The sequence below is a fragment of the Drosophila subpulchrella genome, unplaced genomic scaffold, assembly GCF_014743375.2.
Source record: "Drosophila subpulchrella strain 33 F10 #4 breed RU33 unplaced genomic scaffold, RU_Dsub_v1.1 Primary Assembly Seq55, whole genome shotgun sequence".
NCBI lineage: Eukaryota > Metazoa > Arthropoda > Insecta > Diptera > Drosophilidae > Drosophila > Drosophila subpulchrella.
The window spans coordinates 641443-667570 of record NW_023665692.1 but is presented as its reverse complement, the minus strand read 5'-3'; the positions used below and the strand labels follow the sequence as shown (position 1 = coordinate 667570).

The 26128-nt window shown below is 38.3% G+C and overlaps 1 protein-coding gene across 3 annotated transcripts; it reads right to left on the bottom strand.

The window, feature by feature from the left end:
- Nucleotides 1-1032: 1032 nt before the first annotated feature.
- LOC119562534 (guanine nucleotide-binding protein subunit alpha homolog) lies at nucleotides 1033-24631 on the bottom strand. 3 transcript variants are annotated; one of them, XM_037875728.1, is made up of 6 exons: nucleotides 23817-24630; nucleotides 2905-3043; nucleotides 2642-2847; nucleotides 2459-2590; nucleotides 2264-2403; nucleotides 1045-2207 (listed from the first exon to the last, which is right to left on the bottom strand). In XM_037875728.1, the coding sequence occupies exons 1-6, from the start codon at nucleotides 24177-24179 to the stop codon at nucleotides 1847-1849; spliced, it is 1341 nt and encodes a 446-aa protein (XP_037731656.1). In that variant the 5' UTR covers nucleotides 24180-24630; the 3' UTR covers nucleotides 1045-1846. The 3 variants fall into 3 exon arrangements, 2 of the variants coding, with proteins under 2 accessions (XP_037731658.1, XP_037731656.1); XM_037875730.1 differs by lacking the exon at nucleotides 23817-24630 and having other exon boundaries at nucleotides 1033-2207; nucleotides 2459-2576; XR_005221882.1 differs by lacking the exon at nucleotides 1045-2207 and having other exon boundaries at nucleotides 2459-2576; nucleotides 23817-24631.
- Nucleotides 24632-26128: the final 1497 nt, after the last annotated feature.

Sequence of the window (26128 nt, the reverse complement as noted above, 5' to 3'; positions counted from 1 at the left end):
TTTTGAATATGTTTAGAAACATGCATATGCATTTGAGCCATATTTTTCTTTTTTTCATACAATTTTTTTCCGACATTGTCACCTTCAAAAAATCATAAAAAATATAAGCAAAATGATTTTTGAAAAATTCTTTTTGCAGTTACTATTATTTGTTTGAAGAAACTTTTTGCATCAAAAAATTAAAGTTTTCAAGTCGAGGAAAAAAGTTTAAAAATAAATGTATTGTATCATTCGACATTTAAATTACCTTTCCATTGATGCCAAAGTTTACAAGAAGTAAGTTCAAATTATGAGTATATTTAACTTTTGTTTTGTCAAAATACTTATCCACATAAAAAAAACAAGGAAGAACTCTATAGTCGAGTACCTCGACAATCAGATACCCGTTACTCAGCTAAAGGGACCAAAGGGAAATGGAGATATGCAAGCAGCAAAGCGAGATTGAAATACGCCACCTATCCGCGGTAGACAGATTTAAGCGATATGGGCGTTATGGTGAGCGTGGCAAATTTTGGGTCAATCGATAGGTATTGACGAGACCAATACAGTTCAGTTAAAATTTTGAAAAATTGGGGGCGCCACAGGCTTGGGCGGTTTGTGGGCGTTAGAGTGGGCGTGGCATATTTGCGTAACAAACTTGCGCTGCGCACAAGGCTACGGAATCTAAATCTGAGATCCCAATTCTCTATCCTTGATAGTTTCCGAGATATCCACGTTCATATTTACGATTTCTTGAAGTTTGTGGACAGTTTGTGGGCAATCGATAGAGGTATTGATAAGAACAATACATTTCAGTTAAAATTTTTATTCTAGCATAAAAACTGTAGGAGCGACAGTTTTGGGCGTTAGAGTGGGCGTGGCACTCTACTGAAACAAACTTGCGCTGCGTAAGAAGCTCAGGAATCTGCACGCCAAATCTCAATAGCCTAGCTCTCATAGTTTCCGAGATCTCAGCGTTCATCCGGACGGACAGACGGACATGGCTAGATCGACTCGGCTAGTGATCCTGATCAAGAATATATATACTTTATGGGGTCGGAAACGCTTCCTTCTGCCTGTTACATACATTCCGACGAATCTAGTATACCCTTTTACTCTACGAGTAACGGGTATAAAAAGTCATGGCAAGTATTCTATGTATTGCCATGATTGATTTTTAATGACACTATACAGTAGTAGTTTTAAAATTATGTGATATCATTGCTTTACAAATTTCAATAAAATAACCTTGTAAAAACTCTAAAAAACCGAAATTACAGCAAACAAGGACAAAGGTATAAAGAAAAATACAAATTGTTTCTTTTGTAGAAGCTGATCAGAAAAATCAGGATTATTCACCTTTAACCTCAAATCCCAATGCCATGGAAGATGGTTTTTGATGGGGACAAAATATGTGTATTAAGTGTGCTTCAATTAAGGAAAATGACAGAAAACTTCAATACCGGCATGTGATTAAATAAAGTACTTAAATATTATGGGCAAGTGGAAATGGTTCGTGAAAATTTCAAAAGCTTATATTTTGGGTTCCTGTGTTATATAACTGTATATATATTTATTTAAATTTTGTAAGACTTGATAGGAGAATTCTACTGTAACTTTATAGTCCCACTAAATGGTATCGCACTTATCTAATGCATTTTAAAAAATGAATCTACTTAAAATTATATCTTGGACATCGAATTTCGTTGGCATCGAACTGCGGATAGTACCAGCAAATGTCGAGGTCGCTAACAAAATTACATGATCCTAGTATCTGGCACGCTTGGTTTCTTAAAAATACATACAATGCTATAAATGATATGTTACACATTTCGAAACAAAGATGGTCAGAGCTGTCGGGAGAATGCTACTGCAGCATAAGAGCATTTAAGTTACGTTGCAGTATTGTATCCTTTACCGAATTAAACACTACATTAGTATTGCGCGTATCTATGGCGGTGGTAAAATGATGGTATATCCTAGTTATGCTGCTACTGCGATGAACGCTCATAAACATTTGTAAAATGAAGTTTTGAACATCTAAAATTGAGTGGGGATTTCCATTGAACTGTGGATAGTACCAGCGAATGTCAGTCTCAGGATCACAAACTTTCTGTTGCAGCAAGTCTGTTTTGTTCAAAAATAAAATAATTGATATTCCTTTGAATGTGTTGTTATTGACAATAGTATCGAATATATTCTTTGATTCTTCCAGCCGATTGGTTTTTCTACAACGATATTTTTTTTAGCTTTATCCTATGTCTGTTATTTGTAAATGATTTACCTGTCTTCCGCAAGCACTTGATCGAACTCGGAACTAGATACGAGAAATATAATGGAAGTTACGGAACTATCAAAACACCTAGTCCATTTTTGACGCTGAGTCCGTTGTCCACCCACATCGACGAAGACAAATGGAATGTTCTAGTGGTATCGGAATTTTGAGTATGAATATTATTGTTTCATATAATTTCCTTACCTGTACTTTGACACAAAACTCATAAACCCCTTTGGTAGCCTTCCGGCAATGCAATATATCTTTATGCGTTGGCACATAATCCGGTTCAGCTAGCCGCTCTATTTCGTCTAGAAAATAGCTAACAGAATCGCTCTGAAAAATATAATGGTACAACTTTTGAACAACACATTACTTTCCACTTACAATTTGAAATTCACGCCTCCTCTCAAAAGCTCTTCTAATTCCGCGATCTTGCCACAGGCGTTGAATTTGCGGCGCATATTCTATAAACCTGGGTGACTCTAATGCGTTGCAATCGATCAATTTGGCATTGTTAGCATCCTGTTCTCGGCCGTCGCTTCCCCACGCAATTTCCAGTTTTTCTCGAGCGTCCAGCAGGACTTGCATTCCTTAAATGTTTGATTGTTAGGCCGAAATAATTGTTGTCCTTAAAAATGACTACGTACCTCTTATAACATTTTGGTATATCACATTTTGGTATTCGCGTAGCAGTTGATAATCAAAATTAACTCCGTGAATTATACGCATTTGTTTGAGAAAAGTTGACTTGCCAGATTCCCCAGCGCCTAGGAGCAGCAGTTTTACCTAGAACCGAATTTAGTAGCATAAGGATTATAATCTCTACCAGCTTGGCGTAATCTTAGTCTGATTAACTAAATTCAATCAGCAACATTATCAAGGCTTCGTTCCGACATAGCAGGTAGTAGCAATAGAAATACGACTTTTGAGAAGGTTTCATACCGATAGCTTTAAAACTGAGAGACAAGCTATAATGTATTCAGTCAGAGGCAAAAATGCATCTCAAGCCGCCAATAAAATTTGTCCAGTTCATGGAGCCGATACAGTTTCCAATTCTACCGCATTCTACCGTGTAGAGGTGGTCGAAGATGCGCCACGCTCCGGATGGCCTGTCGTCGAAAACTGCGATAAAATCGCTGAGTTGGTCGAAAGAGACTGGCATAGTAGCAGCCGTAGCATCGGTCAAGAGCTGGGCATGAGGCATCAAACCGTTATAAACCATTTGAAGAAGCTTGGAGTCACTAAGAAGCTCGATGTATGGGTGCCACACGGATTTACGCAGAAAAACATCTTTGACCGTATCGACGCATGCGAATCGCTTCTGAATCGCAACAAAATCGACCCGTTTTTGAAGCGTATGGTGACTGGCGATGAAAAGTTGGTCACTTACGACAACGTAAGGCGCAAAAGCCTGAATTGACGGCCAGGAAAGTTCTTCTATGTGTTTGGTGGGATTGGCAGAGAATCATCCACTTTGAGCTCCTCCTCTATAGCCAAACGCTCAATCCGGACCTGTACTGCCAACAACTGGACCGCTTAAAGGCAGCACTCATGCAGAAGAGGTCATCTTTGATCAACAGAGTCCGAATTGTCTTCCATCAGGACAACGTCAGGCCACACACATCTTTGGTGACGCGCCAGAAGCTCGGATGGAAGGTTCTTTTGCATCCACTGTATAGTCCGGATCTCGCACCAAGTGATTACCGCCTGTTTCTGTCCATGGCGAACGAGCTTGTTAGTCTGAAGTTGGCCACACGAGAGTCTTGTGAAAATTGGCTCTCCGAGTTTTTTGCCAATTGGGAAGAGAGCTTCTATAAGAGGGGCATTATGAAGTTAGCATCTCGTTGGGAACGCGTCATCGACCAAATCCGCGCATATTTGACTTGTATCCCATTATGTTAACCTATTTTATGAACAATTGAAAATTCAATAAAATACCGCAGGACATTTTTGACAACCTAATATATTCTTGATCAGAATCACTAGCCATATCCGTCTGACTGTCTGTCTCTCAGTTTTAAAGCTACCGGTATGAAACCTCCACAAGTTTTATTTCCATTGTGATAAAACCTTGAAACCAAAAAGTGTTTTTTCTATTGCACGTAGTATATAAGTTAAAACCAAATTTTGTTATTCAAAAAGGATGCACGTGTGTTTGGTGTAACTTTAATTGATTTTGTCTTTTCAATTAAATTCACAGTTGATATAAAAGTTATTAATTTTAAAATACCCATTTTATGTGGGCTGGGAAACTTTGAGCGTGTAAGTTGGTACACCCGTTTTCCATAAAAAACTGCATTAGCCTACAGAATACGCTTTTGGCAAAGTAGATTTCTTTGAGTTTAGGGGAAATATGAGTATTTAGATATTAGTTAGTCAAAACTAAAACAAAAGTTAGTTGGTCAAAATACTTTTAAAAAGGACGGTATACAAGTTAAAACTAAGATATTGATTGAATTATCAAAAATAAATATTTTTAAAAGTATGAACTACTTTTGGAGTAAGTGTTATTAAACCAAAACACCCCTGAACGAGGTAAAAATCTAGTGACGATCGCACCTTCAGCAAACAAAAGTTCTGATATCAACTATTGTGACGTAAATGTATTATACGATCTACTAGATAAATACAATTTATTAATTATTTTACATTCGGCACGCTTTATAAAAATCGTACAGCTAAACCCAAGCAGCGTCTTAAATTTCCAGGACCTTCGAATAGAGTTCGGATACGCACAAAAACGGTCAATGCACTGCCAGAACATCGAGTTTTGAAATGTGGCCATTTTTGTTGATTACTAACTTTGAAACGAAAGTTGGGGAATCTCAAGGGCTATACACCATAAAACTAAATTTCAAATTGTTATAGCCATTTTTAAAAAACTAAAAAAAAAAAACAATTTTGGCCTATAATTTCAAAACGGTGGTATTTAGACAAACTATATTAGAAAGGCGTACAAAGTATTTCAAAATACCTTTCTAACGACATACACTGGTCGGCATAAGTATTTTGACAAAACAAAAGTTAACAAGGAAGAACGCTATAGTCGAGTACCTCGACTATCAGATACCCGTTACTCAGCTTAAGGGACCAAAGGGAAATGGAGATATGCAAGCAGCAAAGCGAGATTTAAATGCGCCATCTACCGGCGGAAGACAGATTTAAGCGTTGTGGGCGTTAGGGTAGGCGTGAAAAATGCATTATTCAATAGAATAAGTTAGCCGCGCACTTTGCTCTCTCTGCCGGCAGTGCTTTTTCGGCCGGCTAAGTTCGGCCGGCAACTATTTACATACACACACACATACACGCGTAAAAACATTTCGCATTGTCTGGCTCTGACGTCATAGCTTTTTTTCTTGGGAGGTTTGTGGGCGTTAGAGTGGGCGTAGCAAAATTTTTTGTCAATCGATAGGTATTGACAAGACTAATACATTTCAGTTAAAATTTTCTATCTAGCATCAAAACTGTAGGAGCCACAGTTTTGGGCGGTTTGTGGGCGTGGAAGTCTACTGAAACAAACTTGCGCTGCGTAAGAAGCTCAGGAATCTGCACGCCAAATCTCAATAGCCTAGCTCTCATAGTTTCCGAGATCTCAGCGTTCATCCGGACAGACAGACGGACAGACGGACATGGCTAGATCGACTCGGCTAGTGATCCTGATCAAGAATATATATACTTTATGGGGTCGGAAACGCTTCCTTTTGCCTGTTACATACTTTCCGACGAATCTAGTATACCCTTTTACTCTACGAGTAACGGGTATAATGATCGCTTTCGTGAAGGTCATCGGTCACTCTCCACGTTATTTCAGGTGCTATGTCTGCAGTGGCATGAGAGAGGTCTATGTGTGTAAATGTGTTGTGAGTGGTTGGAGTCTTGTCGTTAAGGAGTATATAGTCTGATCTGTCTATGAATTTGGCAACAATGTTGCCCCTAGAGTTGGCTCTGGGGGAACCCCAATATAGGTGCCAGCTGTTGAAATCACCTAGGACTAGGTTTGTTAGGGAAAAGACGTTTTGGAGGTTGTTTGTGTGAAATTGTTTGTTGGGAGAGATGTATGTGGATATTAGTGTAAATATTGTTTGTAATTAATCAGAATGGCAATAGCTTCAAACTCTGGGATAAGAAGGTGTTGCGTGTGGGAGATAGAATTATGCACCAGTATCGCTGTGCCTCCGAATGCATTATTATTATGGCTGCAGAAAAGTGTAAAGTTCACAGGGGTAGGTAGTGATTCTGTGTGAGATATATGGGTTTCTTGTAGGGCAATTACATGTGGGTTATATTGTTTGAGGAGTATTTGTTCCATTGAATTATTTTAAGCATTAATCTAAGTTAGTAAGGGTGATTGGTATTTCAATTAATTTCCATATCTCATGAGTCGCTAGAAGCATTCAAAGGCGAAGTTGGGTTTTTTTTTTTGTGGTGGTTTTGGCTGCGGCCTTGAGGTTTGCGATCATGCGTTTGGACGTGGTAAGCGGTAGGATTTGGACAGTGTTGGTGGTTGGTTTGGGGGGTTGGGTTAGTTTTAGTTTATCTAAGTTATTATCTGTGTTCGTGAGGTCTGCGTATGATGTTGGGGTAGTCCTGGAGGTAGTTGGTCCTTGTTGGGTATGGTTGGGTCCTTTGAGATGTTGAGGTCCTGTGTTTTGTTGTGGTGTAGGGTTTGGATGTGAGTGCTGGGTAGTTTTAGTTATTGATGCGTATGAGTGTGGGGAGGTGACTATGTAACGAGATCGTAAGATGGAGAGAGCAGTTTTGTTGTCGCAATTTTTTGTAGCTTTAATTGCTGTAATTTCCTGTTGTGTTCTAAATATGGGGCAACTTCTGTTTACAGAGTTGAAAGGATCGGCGGTTTGCTTTTCCTTGCAGTTTACGCAATGTGCGGGTCTTGTGCATTTGTCGTTAGTGTTTGGGTCCAAGTGGTATTCTTGTCCGCAGTTGTAGCATAGTTTGTTGTTTCTGCATGCATTTCTGATGTGGTTAAACATAAAGCATTTATTGCATCTAAGGGGCAAGAGAATGTATTCCCTAACGTTAGTTTTCTGGTAACCGGTCATAATATATTCCGGGAGAGTAAGAGTGTTGAAGGTGAGAATTACAAGGCCGGTATCTGTAAGAGTACCGTTTTGTCTCTTGACTCTTACTCAGCTTAAGAGGCCAAAGGGAAATGGAGATATGCAAGCAGCAAAGAGAGATTAAAATGCGCCACCTACCGGCGGTAGACAGATTTAAGCGTTATGTGCGTTAGAGTGAGGCGTGCCAAACTTTTGCTCAATTTTGAATCAATCGATAGGTGTTGGCGAGACCAATACATTTCAGTTAAAATTTTTTATCTAGCATGAAAATTGTGGGCGCCACCGTCTTGGGCGGTTTGTGGGCGTTGGAGTGGGCGTGACAATTCGCGTAACAAACTTGCGCTGCCTACGGAATCTAAATTTGAGATCCCAATTCTCTGTCTTTGATAGTTTCGGAGATATCAACGTTCATTTTTACGATTTTTTGAAGTTTGTGTGCGTTAAAGTGGGCGTGGCACTCTGCTGAAACAAACTTGCGCTGCGTAAGAAGCTCAGGAATCTGCATGCCAAATCTCAATAGCCTAGCTCTTATAGTTTCCGAGATCTCAGCGTTCATCCGAACGGACAGACGGACATGGCTAGATCGACTCGGCTAGTGATCCTGATCAAGAATATATATACTTTATGGGGTCGGAAACTCTTTCTTCTGCCTGTTACATACTTTCCGACGAATCTAGTATACCCTTTTACTCTACGAGTAACGGGTATAATAATCTCTCATTAGCTTATGCTTGGCACTTGCACTTCTTGGAATTGCAGTTACCGTTTGGTTTTTAATTGTTGTTGTTTTTTTTTTGTATGTTGGTTTGTAAGATAAGCTTTGCATTTTTAACGATGATAGAAAGGCACGACTGTTCTCTATGAGAGTGAGTTTGTGACTGCTTTGTAATATTTTATTTTTTTCTTTTAGTATGAATTGGAGTATATATATTAATTTTAATTATTATTTAAGTTATAACCCAAAAAACTATTCTTATAATATGGTTCTTTTTAAAAAAAAATATAGAATGAGCATTGCAAAAACAATTTAACACAGTTAAGGGCTAAAATTTCAAAATTGTTTTAATCGCACTAAAAATTTATTTAAAATATAAATAAACTAATTTACTCTTTTTCAATAACTTTACAATTTTTCAATGACAACTACTTTCAGCACTGCATTTAATTAAAAAACAATAATCCAAAACAAGGAAGAATGCTATAGTCGAGTACCTCTACTATCAGATACCCGTTACTCAGCTAAAGGGACCAAAGGGAAATGGAGTTATGCAATCAGCAAAGCGACGTGGGCATTAGAGTGGGCGTGGCAAAGTTTTTTTGGATCAATCGATAGGTATTGACGAGACCAATACATTTCATTTTATGGGCGGTTGGGCGGTTTGTGGGCGTTAGAGTGGGCGTGGCATATTCGCGTAACAAACATACACTGCGCTCAAGCCTACGGAATCTAAATCTGAAATCCCATTTCTCTATCGTTGATATTTTCCGAGATATACGCGTTCATATTAACGATTTTTTGAAGTTTGTTTATTATTGTTATACCCGTTACTCGTAGATTAAAAGGGTATACTAGATTCGTCGGAAAGTATGTAACAGACAGAAGGAAGCGTTTCCGACCCCATAAAGTATATATATTCTTGATCAGGAACACTAGCCGAGTTGATCTAGCCATGTCCGTCTGTCCGTCTGTCCGTCCATCCGGATGAACGCTGAGATCTCGGAAACTATAAGAGCTAGGCTATTGAAATTTGGCGTGTAGATTCCTGAGTGCCAGAGTGCCAAGCCCACTCTAACGCCCACAAACCTCCCAAAACTGTGGCTTTTACAGTTTTGATGCTAGAATAATAATAATTTTAACTGAAATGTATTGTTCTCATCAATACCTATCGATTGATCATGAAAAAAATTTGCCACTCCCATTTTAAAGCCCACAAACTTCAAAAAATCGTAAATATGAAAGTGGATATCTCGGAAACTATCAAAGATAGAGAATTGTGATCTCAGATTTAGATTCCGTAGCCTTGTACGCAGCGCAAGTTTGTTACGCGAATATGCCACGCTCACTCTAACGCCCACAAACCGCCCAAGCCTGTGGCGCCCACAGTTTTCATGCTAGATAACAAATTTTAACTGAAATGTATTGGTCTCTTCAATACCTATCGATTGATGATGAAAAAAATTTGCCACGCCCACTCTAACGCCCATAACGCTTAAATAACGCTTTGCTGCTTGTATATATCCATTTCCCTTTGGACCCTTTAGCTGAGTAACGGGTATCTAATAGTCGAGATACTTAACTAAAGCTATCATCCTTGTTTTTTTCATTTCGTGACAAATTTAACTTTTGAGCCGTTGGTTTTTTTTTTATTCTTCAACGATGATAAGACACCGCCGATGGTGACTCAGTTCTTTATTAGGCCACTCTTTGTCTTATACTCGGATAAGAAACGTAACCAAGTCCCTTGAATTTTACCTTAACAATGGTTCAGCACCATTGAAATATGAAGTTACAAATTTTTTTGAGTGCCATTTAATACTTTAAAGTATTGGTATATAACCGCTAATATTTCATTAATGGTGGTCCATGGATGGCTATAATCGTTCATGGCCGTCACTGGAATACGCATACAGCATTGTGAAATAAGTCATAGTCCTTCATACATTTTATTTTTAAAAATATATAAAAATCATTTTTTTTGCAAAAGTCGCGTTCTTTCAAAACTTAAAAAAAAAAAAAATGAAAACCAAAAAAGGGATTTGACGATACCAGCTGAATTCTATAAACTTTCAAGCGCAGTGCCGTTTGTGTTTTCCAGTTGACCTTGTGACGAGCTTCGATTTTCACCGCCTATGGATCAATATATTTAAAAAATTTTTTTTGTTTATTTTTTTATAGATTAAATGACAATAAGCAACTTGCAAAACACTAACAAAACATACCATTGTCCACTTTTCCAAAAGAAAATTACGGAATTAAGAAATTTCAAAATCCCTGTTTTTGACTTGTTCCATTGCCAGACACGGAAAAGACCAACTTTTTATACCCGTTACTCGTAGAGTAAAAGGGTATACTAGATTCGTCGGAAAGTATGTAACAGGCAGAAAGAAGCGTTTCCGACCCCATAAAGTATATATATTCTTGATCAGGATCACTAGCCGAGTCGATCTAGCCATGTCCGTCTGTCCGTCTGTCCGTATGAACGCTGAGATCTCGGAAACTATAAAATCCAAACCCAAATCTGTGGCGCCCACAATTTTCATGCTAGATAAAAATTAACTGAAATGTATTGGTCTTGTCAATACCTATCGATTGATCTTAAAAAAAGTTTGTCACGCCCACTCTAACGCCCACAAACCGCCCAAGCCTGTGGCGCCCACAATTTTCGTGCTAGATAAATATTTTAACTAAAATGTATTGGTCTCGTCAATACCTATCGATTGATTTAACAAAACTTTGCCACGCCCACTCTAACGCCCACAACGCTTAAATCTGTCTACCGCCGGTATCTCCATTTTCTTTTGGTCCCTTTAGCTGAGTAACGGGTATCTGATAGTCGAGGTACTCGACTATAGCGTTCTTCCTTGTTTTTTTTTAAATGTTTTAGAAAACCTATCCATACAACTATTATATGTGTCCATTTTTGTGATGTGACGGACAACCATCATCTGTCTATGACCATTATAGGTGTAAACTAGTGTAATCATTATGTTTGATATTTATTTTTGTATCAAAACTAATAACTATTATTTTTTAAAAAGTTGTAGTATATGCAGTGGATTGTAACTTATTTCTTGCAAATGTAGAACTTCAAATCCTATTTTTTTATGAACTAAGAATGATATCAACAAAATGTGTTTTTAGTTGTATTCGGTAGTACAAGGTGAGTTCCAAAGTAAACAGGACTTTTAAGAAAAAGACAGAACAAATAGTTTTTTCGGCAAAATCATTTTATTTTATTCAAAATAGTCTCCTTCTGCTTTAATACAGCGTTTTGCACGGTCCAAAAGCATGTCGAACGAGTGTTTTAGCTCGTTGCCCGGTATGGCCGCCAGTATGCCGGTGCAAGCCTTTTGAATGGCCTCTACGTCTGCATAACGCTTTCCTTTCAAATAGTCGGACACAAGCGTCGATCGTTGAGACGGCGCATTATCGTGCAACAAACGCCAACTTCCATCTTCGCGATATTCGGGCCGAACACGACGAATACGGCGCACCAAACGCTTCAAAACTACAAGGTAGAATACCGCATTGACGTTTTGGCCGGGTGGAACAAATTCTTTGTGGACAATACCCTTGGAATCATAAAAACAAATCAGCATTGTCCTCACTTTTGACTTCTCAAGGCGCGATTTTTTGGGTTTCGGCTCGACCGGCGCCTTCCATTCAGCACTCTGGCGTTTTGTTTTGGGATCATATTGAAAACACCACGTTTCGTCACCAGTCACAATCTTGTAAAGGAAGTTCGGGTCTTTTTTTTGCCTCTTTAATGATGTCCTTCGAATGTTGAATTTTGAGCAATTTTTGGACGTCAGTCAATTTGTGCGGAACAAACCGTGCACACACCTTTTGTAAGACCAAATGTTCGGTCAAAATGCGATAAATCGATGTTTTGGAGATGTTCAATTCTGTTTCCATGAATTTCACAGTTTCGATGGAATTTTCGGTGATCTCGGATTTCGGTTGGCCCACATGTTCATCGTCATTTATGTCGTCACGACCACTTTGAAAACGTTGAAACCACTCGTGCACTCTGCTACGGGATAGGCAATCATCGCCATAAACTTGTTTCATCAATTGAAACGTTTCGGTAAAAGTTTTACCAATTTTAAACCAAAATTTAATGTTGGCTCTTTGTTCGAAGCTCATTTTCGCACCGATGACAAAAACATACTGACATTTAAAACGCAATAACCTCACTTCCAATAGATGAAATGTCATGAAATTTTTACTGGAAGTTGATAAACGATAGCAGATTCTATTGCACCAGTTGACATATAGATGGCGCCACTAGAGGGCGCTAGATTCAAAAATTCCTGTTTACTTTGGAACTCACCTTGTATATTAAGGTGGTTCACCCAAATCTCTGCCGTTTTTTTTATGATACTTAGAACTTTGAATTTTTGACCGTATATTATTAATAAAGTAAATTATGAAATGATTTATAGTTAAAAAAATTACATATTTTGTTACACAGATCTTCGAAGTAACCTATTAAAAGGTACTCCAACGGTAGCCACGATTTCGTCCAAAAAATCATCCTAACTTATATGAATTTAGTTATTGCTTGAATGTTTAAGTCCTATGCACACAGGTCGCATTTCCATTTGTGGTTACCCAAAGCTTGCCTGTGGTCACACGACGAATTTTCTTTGTGTCCTCTGTCCTCTTCAGATTAAAGGGATACATCCCAACAACAATTATATTAAACTTTTTGTTCGTCGCTTATCCAAATGTAATTTGATTTCGTCTTTTCAATGATATGTCAATACGAATGGGTGTGATTTTATATAATTATTTTAAGCACCTCTGAACTAATCCAATTTAAAACAAGGAAGAACGCTATAGTCGAGTACCTCGACTATCAGATAGCCGTTACTCAGCTAAAGGGACAAAAGGGAAATGGAGATATGCAAGCAGCAAAGCGAGACTGAAATGCGCCACCTACCCCTGATCATAATATATGGTTATGTGGGCGGTAGACAGATTTAAGCGTTATGGGCGTTAGAGTGGGCGTGGCAAACTTTTTTGGATCAATCGATAGGTATTGACGAGACTAATACATTTCAGTTAAAATTTGTTTATCTAGCATGGAAATTGTGAGCGTCACAGGTTTGGGCGGCTTGTGGGCGTTAGAGTGGGCGTGGCATATTCGCGTAACAAACTTGCGCTGCGCTCAAGCCTACAGAATCTAAATCTAAAATCCCAATTCTCTATCTTTGATATTTTCCGAGATATCCGCGTTCATATTTACGACTTTTTGAAGTTTGTGGGCGGTTTGTGAGCGTTAAAGTGGGCTTTTTTGTTGGGTCAATCGATATGTATTAATGGGAACAATTCATTTCACTTAAAATTTTTACTCTAGCATCAAAACTGTGGGAGCTTTAAAGTGGGCGTGGCACGCTGCTGAAACAAAATTGCGCTGCGTAAGAAGCTCAGGAATCTTCATGCCAAATCTCAATAGCCTAGCTCTTATAGTTTCCGAGATCTCAGCGTTTATCCGAACGGACAGACGGACATGGCTAGATCGACTTGGCTAGTGATCCTGATCAAGAATATATATACTCTATGGGGTCGGAAACGCTTTCTTCAGCCTGTTACATACATTCCGACGAATCTAGTATACCCTTTTAATTTACGAGTAACGGGTATAAATATCCAAAATGTATAATTTGTAACAACTTTGAAATAAATAAAAAAAGTTTGGATGCTTTGTTGAATTAAAAAAACTAGCGAGAGGCAAATAGGCGACTAACGCTTTTCGACGGGTCTTACTTTCAGCGTGGTACTGAGATGAGCTAAGGAAATACCAGAAAACATACCAGATTTCGCGCGTGAATTTCGAAGAATGTCGTTATCCGCCGCGCAAAAATAAAAACTTTAAACTTTCGTTGTAATCGTGCAATGGAAGGCAAAACCCAGCCTGCAGAAGGTCAGTGCAGATGAAAAAGGACGTCTTATTTAAGTTATTGCCCATTATTGTGGGACTTTACCCAATACGACAACAGGGCAAATCCGCAGAAGAGTGGAAGTGCTGGAGGAGATCCAAGAGAATCTCAATAGGAACGGGCATGCCGAATTGAACTTCGCTCCCTACCAGCAGTAATACAATATCCGATCTCTCATGCAAAAAAAAAAATTTTAGCCGAAATGTATTTGATTTATCAGTACCTAACCATAACGCTTAAATCTGTCTGCCGCCCCATAACCATATGTTGAGATCACATGTAGGTGGCGCATTACAATCTCGCTTTTCTGCTTGTATTTCTCCATCTCCCTTTTGCTCCCATTAGCTGAGTAACGGGTATCTGATAGTAGGGGCACTGCTTATACCCTTTGCAAATTTTCCCAAAAGTCTTATATCTTTTGCAGGTAGTATATAAGTCGAAACCAGCCGGATCGGACAACTACATCTTATAGCTCCCAAAGGAATAATCGGGAAAAAAAATTTTAAAAAATTATATTTTTGGTGTTTTTTAACATATTACCTCCTTCCCTTGGAAGTAAAATTTTTTAGTTAGTCTTGAATTTCGAATTAAATTTTATCAAAATCAGAAGACTATATCATATAGCTGCCATAGGAACGTTTGGAAATGTGGTGGGAAAATAATATGAAACAAATTATAGCTTCGGTGTTTTTTAACATATAACCTCCTACCCTTGGAAATACAATTTTTTAATTAGTTCTGAATTTCAAATTTTATTTTATCAAAATCGGACGACTATATCATATAGCTGCCATAGGAGCGATCGTAAAATTGGTGGGAAAATATTATGAAACAAATTATAGCTTCGGTGTTCCTTAACATATAACCTCCTAAGCTTGGAAATAACATTTTTATTTAGTTCTGAATTTCGAATTAAATTTTATCAAAATCAGAAGACTATATCATATAGCTGCCATAGGAACGTTTGGAAATGTGGTGGGAAAATAATATGAAACAAATTATAGCTTCGGTGTTTTTTAACATATAACCTCCTACCCTTGGAAATACAATTTTTTAATTAGTTCTGAATTTCAAATTTTATTTTATCAAAATCGGACGACTATATCATATAGCTGCCATAGGAACGATCGGAAAATTGGTGGGAAAATAATATGAAACAAATTATAGCTTCGGTGTTTTTTTAACATATAACCTCCTACCCTTGGAAATAACATTTTTTAATAAGTTCTGAATTTCGAATTAAATTTTATCAAAATCGGACGACTATATCATATAGCTGCCAAAGGAACGATCGTAAAATTGGAAATGCAATTTTTAATTAGCTCTGAATTTTGTATACCCTTGCAGAGGGTATAATGATTTCAGTCAGAAGTTTGCAACGCAGTGAAGGAGACGTTTCCGACCCCATAAAGTATATATATTCTTGATCAGCATCACTAGACGAGTCGATCTAGCCATGTCCGTCTGTCCGTCTGTCCGTCCGTTTCTACGCAAACTAGTCTCTCAGTTTTAAAGCTATCGGGCTGAAACTTTCCCAAAAGTCTTATATCTTTTGAAGGTAGTATATAAGTAGGAACCAGCCGGATCGGACAACTATATCTTATAGCTCCCATAGGAATAATCGAAAAAAAAAAATGTTAAAAAATTATATCTTTGGTATTTTTTAACATATTACCTCCTTTTCTTGGAAGTAAAATTTTTTAATTAGTCTTGAATTTCGAATTAAATTTTATCAAAATGGGAAGACTATATCATATAGCTGCCATAGGAACGATCGTAAAATTGGTGGGAAAATAATATGAAACAAACTATAGCTTCGGTGTTCCTTAACATATAACCTCCTACGCTTGGAAATAACATTTTTTAATTAGTTCTGAATTTCAAATTTTATTTTATCAAAATTGGACGACTATATCATATAGCTGCCATAGGAACGATCGTAAAATTGGTGGGAAAATATTATGAAACAAATTATAGCTTCGGTGTTCCTCAACATATAACCTCCTACGCTTGGAAATAACATTTTTTAATTAGTTCTGAATTTCGAATTAAATTTTATCAAAATCGGACGACTATATCATATAGCTGCCATAGGAACGATCGTAAAATCGGTGTGAAAATAATATGAAACAAATTATAACTTCTGTGTTTTTTCACATATAACCTCCTACGCTTGTAAATAACATTTTTTAATTCATTCTGAATTTCGAATTTCATTTTATCAAAATCGGACGACTATATCATATAGCTGCCAAAGGAACGATCGTAAAATTGGAAATAAAATTTTTAATTAGCTCTGAATTTTGTATACCCTTGCAGAGGGTATAATGATTTCAGTCAGAAGTTTGCAACGCAGTGAAGGAGACGTTTCCGACCCCATAAAGTATATATATTCTTGATCAGCATCACTAGAGTCGATCTAGCCATGTCCGTCTGTCCGTCCGTTTCTACGCAAACTAGTCTCTCAGTTTTAAAGCTATCGGGCTGAAACTTTCCCAAAAGTCTTATATCTTTTCAAGGTAGTATATAAGTCGGAACCAGCCGGATCGGACAACTATATCTTATAGCTCCCATAGGAATAATCGGAAAAAAAATGTTAAAAAATTATATCTTTAACACATTACCTCCTTTCCTTGGAAGTAACATTTTTTAATTAGTCTTGAATTTCGAATTAAATTTTATCAAAATCGGAAGACTATATCATATAGCTGCCATAGGAACGATCGTAAAATCGCTGGGAAAATAATATGAAACAAATTATAACTTCTGTGTTTTTTCACATATAACCTCCTACGCTTGTAAATAACATTTTTTAATTCATTCTGAATTTCGAATTTAATTTTATCAAAATCGGACGACTATATCATATAGCTGCCAAAGGAACGATCGTAAAATTGGAAATAAAATTTTTAATTAGCTCTGAATTTTTTTGAATTTAATTTTATCAAAATCGGACGACTATATCATGCAGCTGCCATAGGGACGATCGGAAAATTGGTGGGAAAATAATATGAAACAAATTATAGCTTCGGTGTTTTTTTAACATAAAACCTCTTAAGCTTGGAAATGACATTTTTTTAAATTAGTTTTGAATTTCGAATTAAGTTTTATCAAAATCGACTACATCATATAGCTGCTATAGGAACGATCGGAAAATTGGTGGGAAAATAATATGAAACAAATTATAGCTTCGGTGATTTTTGTTATATTATCTTATACTATTGGAAATAACATTTTGTGTATTTTTAAGAATTTCGAATTATATTGAATACAAATCGGAAGACTCTAACATATAGCTGTCAAGGAAACGGTCAGCGAAATAATGAAATATTTATTATACCCTTGCATTTATTAGTATACCCTTGCAGAGGGTATATTGATTTCAGTCAGAAGTTTGCAACGCAGTGAAGGTGACGTTTCCGACCCCATAAAGTATATATATTCTAGATCAGCATGACTAGACGAGTCGATCTAGCCATGTCCGTCTGTCCGTCCGTTTCTACGCAAACTAGTCTCTCAGTTTTAAAGCTATCGGGCTGAAACTTTCCAAAAAGTCTTATATCTTTTGCAGGTAGTATATAAGTCGGAACCAGCCGGATCGGACAACTATATCTTATAGCTCCCATAGGAATAATCGAAAAAAAAAATTTTAAGAAATTATATCTTTGGTGTTTTTTAGCTTATAACTTCCTAAGCTTGGAAATAACATTTTTTAATTAGTTTTTAATTTTGAATTAAATTTGATCGAAATCGGACGACTATATCATATAGCTGCCATAGGAACGATCAGAAAATTGGTGGAGAAATAATAGGAAACAAATTATATATTCGGTGTTTTTCAACATATAACCTCCAACGCTTGGAAATAACATTTTTTAATTAGTTCTGAATTTCGAATTTAATTTTATCAAAATCGGACGACTATATCATATAGCTGGCATAGGAACGATCGGAAAATTGGTAGGAAAATAATATGAAACAAATTATAGCTTCGGTGTTTTTTGACATATTATCTTATACTATTGGGAATATCATTTTTTGTGTTTTTAAATTTAATAAATATAGCTGCAAGGGTATATAAGCTTCGGCTTGCCGAAGCTAACTTCCTTTCTTGTTGAAATTTGGTAGTACACTACACTGTGCAGACTGATAAGTGTTTCGCTTGTGCAACATAGACTAGTATCGAGTTGATTAAGCGTTGGTTTTAAAGATTAATGAGCAACTGGAATTTGCATAAAAAGTCTGCCTCAATAATGTGCTGTGTGCACGTCGGCGATAATAAACGGCCTTGTTAAGTTTCGCCGAAGATCCAAATTTAGCTAAGTGACGTACCTTCCATATGTATGAAGGACTGTCTGGTTCGCTGCGTATAGTGTCAAATAACCAGCGTTCTTGGTATGAAGGATACCACAGATCCTGAATCAGCGAATGTGATATGTGCGGAAGCAAATGTGATATGTGAGATCGGTGCTCCTGTGGAACAGCGGCATGAGTGGTGGGCTCAGTGGTAACATACGTGCTGCCGTCGACCAGCGTGTTAGGCGACTGCATCTTTAGCTTTACGACGAGAAGCGGGAGCTAGTGGACGGCACCTTTGGATGCATTCTCAAAATCGCTCTAGGTAGAAACAGGCCCGAGAGTCTTTTTATTTGAATTTCCAGGTTGTACGTGGTTACGCGATGAACTGTGTGAGCCACCTTGGAATTTGAGACGTTTGATATCTTTTTGAAGTACGTCACAATTTGTTTGATTGGAAGGTTGTCTTATGTGAATTGGAAGGCATTTTTATTCAAACCTAAACAATTTTCAGCCGCCAGACCATAAAATTGATTACCCTCTTATTGTGGGCCTTATTTAAGACTCGTTCTACAAATCCACCCATGCTTTGCAGTCTAAGAAGATTTTTTGGACGTCAGGTGCATACTTTTTGTTTGTGTACTTTTTATGTACCCACAAATATTAAAAAACTCAACTCGATAGGCGTCTGAAACGGGACCTACTTTCATTACTGCACCTGACCTCTTTGCAGTTATGGGGTCATTGCGGCTCTCCTACTTTGTGTTATCCTTTTGGTTTCTTGTTTTAGGTCACCACTTATTATTATATTTAAGAATTCGACGATTCAAAGTATCTTATCATTGCATTGCTTTCAGAAATTAGCTTTTTGTGCCAACTGGGAAAACTATTTCATTCATTATTTTACCAAATATCTTAATTGTAATTATTCCTTATACAACAAAACAAAAGAACAACAAAAAGCTCTGAACAACTAAAGTTTTAATCCGGATACCGTTAATGGAGCTATTTTTACTGCCGCAGTTTTGCTACTTTTTTGATAAATCTTTTTTAGTTGCAAAAACCGTTCGCGTTGTGTGCGTAACCACACATATTTTACTTACTAGATACATATGTAACCCTACATACACTTAAAAACAGATTTGAAATATTGTAAAATATGGCCATTTTACAACACAAAGATGAACTGCCTACGCTATGGTGCTATTTTTTGCCGCAACTGTATAAATGTCTGAAATGGGAACAAATCGGTGCTCTTATTAAGGCCAAACAAATTACATCGAACATTATAGAGATTAAGAATTTGTTAAAAAGGTTTTGCTTGTGCAAGGCACGACAATACACTACTGGCCAAAATAATAAGTACATAGGTATCGTCTTTCTTATTTGCGATATTGCTCGATTATTTTCGAATACAGCCCTACCAATCGATAATATTTTGAAAGGTTACAGTGTTGCAAAGCATTTAAATAAAAAATGAAAGCGGGGAACCCCGTTTATATAGTGCTAGGCTTAAATTTGTGCCGAATGAGCGCTTTTGGTGTGGTCAAAATAATAAGTACACTTAAGTTATTTATCAATTTTAAAGGATCAAACAAAGAATTGGGCTAAGGTATGTTGATTTTTATTGACTCCTTAAATATTTAAGTACATCCAAGCCAACAAATTTATCTAGATGGGCCGCAGAAAGCATTGTACAGCTGAAGAAAGGCATATTTCTGTGAATCTTCAGAAAGAAGGGAAATCTCTCCGGGAAATAGCAAAAAGACTTGGACGTTCAGTATGTTTTGTTCAGAATGCCTTAAAATCAAAAGTCCTTGGTGAAAAACGAGGCCGAAAGAGGAACTCGTCACACACAACGGATACCCGCATCGTCAGTCTCGCAAAAAAGGATCCTTTCATGTCTTCAAAGGCGATCAGCGGTGAAATTGACAATGAAATATCATCCCGATCGGTTCGTCGTAGACTGGAAGAAGCTAACCTACCAGGACGTATAGCTAGAAATGTTCCATTACTTCGAGGAAAAAATTTTCAGATGAGGGAACAGTTTGCCAAAAATCATTTAGCTTGGTCTGGGCCACATGGGTCTTCAAAATGGAATAATGTTTTAAGGAGCGACGAGACAAAAATAAATACTTTTGGAAATGACTCCAGAAGATATGTGCGACGCCCAAAAGGCAAAGAACTTGACGTCCGGTACACAAAGAAGACCGTAAAGCACGGAGGCGGATGTATAATGGTTTGGGGCTGTTTTTCTTGGGCTGGCGTTGGTCCAATACATCGCATATCTGATACCATGACCCGATTTGGTTATAAGGATATATTGGCCGGCACTATGTTACCATATGCTGAAGAAAACATGCCCTTGAGATGGGTCTTTCAACAAGACAACGACCCTAAACACACCTCAAAGTTAGTCAAAACCTGGTTTACAGAAAATGAGGTAAATGTTATGAGTTGGCCAAGTCAGTCTCCAGACTTAAATCCTATAGAACACTTATGGGGAGAATTAAAACGTCGAATTGGGACAAAAACTTTTCGAAATGCCGAAGAATTGTGGCAATATGTCCAAAAAACCTGGTACGAGATTCCAGTGCCCACTTGTCGCAAACTTATTGCTAGCATGCCCAAAAGAATCGCAAAAGTCCTACAAAATAAAGGTGGATATACAGGATATTAGCATAAGTTTACACATACTAAGAAAAAAAGTGAAAAAAAGTTAATAAGTTTTAAGTTTTATACATTGTAGAATTGATGTACTTATTATTTTGGCCAACCCTTTTTTATGTTTTTTAGAATTAATCGATCACAACATTTTTATTTGAATAGAAAAATGCTTATGTTATCTTTTTTTATAATCTCTAATATGTTTGAAAACTAAAAGTATCTTTATATTTTTCCTCATGTTAATAAAAATAAGTTATACGAGACGTTTAAGAAACCTTATAAGCGTGTACTTATTATTTTGGCCAGTAGTGTATATGTTTTGTGAAAGATTGGTGAGCAACTTGGATCCAAAGTAAATATGTAAGTGTATTCTTTTGGTTTAACATATTCCATGTAATCAAAATCAACTATTTAAGGGAAACGACCATTTACTCATGGGTTAAACTTGTTATAGCACGTAGAATCTAAGCGAGGGTCAATTTTCGTATAACTGTAGGCTATTTTTGTGGTGTTTGCGTGTCCACAGCCTTTACAGTTGTTAAGGAGGTTTTTTTCCCTAAAGCATCCTTATCAAAAATGTTAATTATTTTCCCGCATTCTGATGATCCAGAATATCCAAGTTCCCCAAAGTCATTGAAGAATGCGAATACTATTCCGGAGAGATATATCGGCTGAGAAAAACGGCAGACTTTAGGTTTTTTTTAAATGTTTTTCTGCTCTGGGACCAGTTTTACGAGAGTTGTATTTTGCTCATGGTATAATTTTTACCATGAAATTTCTTTTCCGCAGACATAAATTAAATATTGTTTAAAATTTTGTTTAGGCTATCAGCTGTTAGTATGACTGCCTTATGGTAATTATACCCGTTAATCGTAGAGTAAAAGGGTATACTAGATTCGTCTGAAAGTATGTACCAGGCAGAAGGAAGCGTGTCCGACCCCATAAAGTATATATATTCTTGATCAGGATCACTAGCCGAGTCGATCTAGCCATGTCCGTCTGTCCGTCCGGATGAACGCTGAGATCTCGGAAACTATAAGAGCTAGGCTATTGAGATTTGGCATGCAGATTCCTAAGCTTCTTACGCAGCGCAAGTTTATTTCAACAGCATGCCACGCCCACTCTAACGCCCACAAACGGCCCAAAACTGTGGCTTATACAGTTTTGATGCTAGAATAAATACCTATTGACATAAAAAAAGATTGCCACGTCCACTTTAACGCCCACAATCTTCAAAAAATTGTAACTATGAACGCGGATATCTCGGAAAGTATCAAAGACAGAGAATTGGGATTTCAGATTTCGATTCCGTAGTCTTGAGCGCAGCGCAAGTTTGCTACGCGAATATGCCACGCCCACTCTAACGCCCACAAACCTGAGGCGCCCACAATTTTTATGCTAGATAACAAATTTTAACTGAAATGTATTAGTCTCGTCAATACCTATCGATTGAACCGAAACGACCATTCTAACGCCCTTAACGCTTAAATCTGTCTACCGCCCCCATAACCATATATTGAGATCAGGGGTAAGTGGCGCATTTCAGTCTCGCTTTGCTGCTTGCATATCTCAATTTCCCTTTTGTCCCTTTAGCTGAGTAACGGGTATCTGATAGTCGAGGTACTCGACTATAGCGTTCTTCCTTGTTATACCCGTTACTCGTAGAGTAAAAGATTCGTCGGAAAGTATGTAACAGGCAGAAGGAAGCGTTTCCGACCCCATAAAGTATATATATTCTTGATCAGGATCACTAGCCGAGTCGATCTAGCCATGTCCGTCTATCCGTCTGTCCGGATGAACGCTGAGATCTTGGAAACTATGAGAGCTAGTCTATTGAGATTTGGCGTGCAGATTCCTGAGCTTCTTACGCAGCGCAAGTTTGTTTCAGTAGAGTGCCACGCCCACTTTTACGCCCACAAACCGCCCAAAACTGTGGCTCCTACAGTTTTGATGCTAGAATAAAAATTTTAGCTGAAATGTATTGTTCTCATCAATACCTATCGATTGACCGAAAGTTTGCCACGCCCACTTTATCGCCCACAAACCGCCCCCAAACTTCAAAAAATCGTAAGTATGAACGTGGATACCTCGGAAACTATCAAAGATAGAGAATCGGGATCTCAGATTTAGATTCCGTAGCTTTGTACGCAGCGCAATTTTGTTACGCGAGTATGCCACGCCCACTCTAACGCCCACAAACCGCCCAAACCTGTGGCGCCCACAGTTTTCATGCTAGATACAAAATATTAACTGAACTGTATTGGTCTCGTCAATACCTATCGATTGACCAAAAAAAAAATTTGCCACGCCCACCCTAACGCCCATAACGCTTAAATCTGTCTTCCGCCGGTAGGTGGCGCATTTCAGTCTTGCTTTGCTGCTTGCTTATCTCCATTTCCCTTTGGTCCCTTTAGCTGAGTAACGGGTATCTGATAGTCGAGGCACTCGACTATAGCATTCTTCCTTTTTTTTCGATAATTTTTCCATACGTTCTTGACAATTAGCTTGCTCTTCTGTTGTGGGGTTGCAACCTAGTCGCAACGTGTTTTATCTTTCACTTGTAGTTATAAAGGACGAACGAAAAAAAAAGACCGATCTGCCGCCTGATAAAATCTAAGGAGAAATCGGCCCTAAATGTTAAAATACTACTGAACAAGACTGCGGCTTAAAATCACATATAATAAAGATAACTTAATTAACATAAAGTCCGATCGGGTTAATATAAATTTGTCCATCGTGTTACAGCAACTAAAAACTAAGTAAAACTAATCGTAAAGTTAAAAGAGTATTAAACTATTTGTGACAATGATATTAGGGCGGGAAAGGTTTTCCCGTTAAACCTTCTGGCTTACCTGTCGTCGAAATGTGTGCTTTTCCTTCTTCAGAAACCTATCAATCTCTTTCGACTTGTATCGTTGCTCCAATTCCTCAGGCGTACTTCTCAGCCTTACCAGATAAGTGAGAAAGTTACCGAAACATCGAAAGCAAGCAAAGCGCGAGGTCTGAAGGCGACTGCCCTGGAGACGCAGATGGTCCGCTCTGTCCGAAATTAACCCTCCAGTAGATGTGGTCGCTTGTCCTGGTCCCGTTACCGCTACCGACTGCGGATGATGTTCTTCCATAAGATGGGCTAGAGTACTACTGAGCGTGTTACTGTCAATGCTTGTATTGGGAATGCTTCCGGGCTTGAACTTGGTTAAAGTAATGCCAGACATCACTGTCTAGCCACGCCTGATGTTTGAACTTTCTATACACATACACCAACGCGTCAATCTCTCGCACACTGACGGCACTAACTGCTGTTGTAGGCCTTATCGTTGTTTATTACCCAAAGCATGTGTTCGTAAAATAACATGATCAGAAACACTGCCCAAGATTATTCTCAGTAAATTGTACAGCTTTTACTAATTTGGTGGTAATGTTGCCATCTCCAAGCCGCTGCCTGATTATTAGCACTTAATAAATAGTCTGTGTGCATGACATCTCAAGCATAAAACCAACACTGCAGAGTAAAATAGTTTAGGGATACTTCAAACTACTGCTAATGGGATTATATAAGTGATAATAAAAACTATATAAGTGGTGTCATTTTTCATGCTTTTTTTTGCAAAAAATTCGCAGAAAGCAAAGTGTTGATTTCGTATTGGCTAGTGATGGCAACTGCGGTAGTAACCATTCAAAAATTATTTATCTGAATAAAGGCTGTTCAGACTGCAGCGCATATGCATCACCGATCTTGAAGCGCAATGGGTTCTAAATAAAGCCTAGTACTCACATCGACGAAAACCGCGAGCTAACCATACGAGTGAGCGAGCGTCAATCACGGGGCTAACGCTTTTCGTCTGTTTTTCTGTTTTTTAAGCCTAGTACTCACATCGACGAAAACCGCGAGCTAACCATAGGAGTGAGCGAGAGGCAAACAGGCGGCTAAAGGTTTTCGTCGGGTCTGTTTTTCAGCGCGGTACTCAGATGAGCTAAGGAAATACCAGAAAAAATACCAGATTTCGCGAGTGAATTTTCGATGAACGCCGTTAGCCGCGGCCCAAAGAATAAGAAATTTAATCTTAGGCGGTGTTCGTGCAAAAGCGGTGGGGAATTTAAAAATTTTAAATGGAAGAAAAACCCCAAAAACGGTTAAAGAAGGTCAGTGCAGATGAAAAAGGACGCCTAATCCAAGCTGTTGCCCATTATTGTGGGATTTGACCGACAGGAAGCAATACCACAACAGGGGCAAATCCGCAGAATAGTTGAAGTGCTGGAGGAGATCCACTAGAGAATCCCAGTGGGAAGGAACTTGCCGAGTGGGACTTCGCTCTCTACATGGACATCCTGCCGGGCGTGTCCTGGCAAAGAAAGTAAGATCTAGCCAAAATAATTTGGTTGCGTTTTACTAATAGAAGTATCTTTTCAGCAGAACCACCAGTAATATGATCTCCGAAGACCTCTCCATTAGGACTCCGTACACCATAACCACCAGCTACTTGGCCGCTTAAGCGGAGCTGGAGGTCGCGCTGGCTTGTACAGGGAGGAGGAAAATAGGGCGCCCGCTAAGGAACAGTTGGAGAAGTTATGTCCAGCCACTGCCAGGATGCTGGGCGACTTCCTGCATCATCAGCGAATCAACCCTGTTCCCAACCCTCCCTATGGAAGCCAGCGCGTCCTCCAGCTCCGCTTAAGCTGCCAATTCGCTGGTATACGGAGTCCGAATAGAAAGGTCATCGGAGATCATATTACTGGTGGTTCTGCTAGAAAGGCCAAATTATTTTGGCCAGATCATACATTCTTTGCGAGGACACGCCCGGCAGGATGTCCATGTAGAGAGCGACGTCCCACTCGGCATTTTTCTTCCCACTGGGATTCTCTAGTGGATCTCCTCCAATACTTCAACTATTCTGCGGATTTGCCCCTGTTGCGGTATTGCTTCCTGTCGGTGAAATCCCACAATAAAGGACAACAGCTTGGATTAGGCGTCCTATTTCATCTGCACTGACCTTCTTCAGGCGTTTTTGAGGTTCTCCTTCAATTTTTAATTTTGAGTTTTCTCACCTCTTTTGCATATTTTGGTGTTTTTCTTCCATTTTTAATTTTTAAGTTCCGCACGAACACCGCCAAAGATTAAATTTCTTATTCTTTGGGCCGCGGCTAACGGCGTTCATCGAAAATT

Bases quoted from the DNA above. Each gene is read 5' to 3' on its own strand.
- LOC119562534 (XM_037875728.1), bottom strand. From the start codon at position 24,179: ATGTCTGGCATTACTTTAACCAAGTTCAAGCCCGGAAGCATTCCCAAT. The intron at 2,404-2,458 runs GTAAGGAAATTA...CGATACCACTAG, and splicing joins AGTTTTGTGTCAAAGTACAG to AACATTCCATTTGTCTTCGT. The intron at 2,208-2,263 runs GTAAATCATTTA...ATATCGTTGTAG, and splicing joins CAAGTGCTTGCGGAAGACAG to AAAAACCAATCGGCTGGAAG.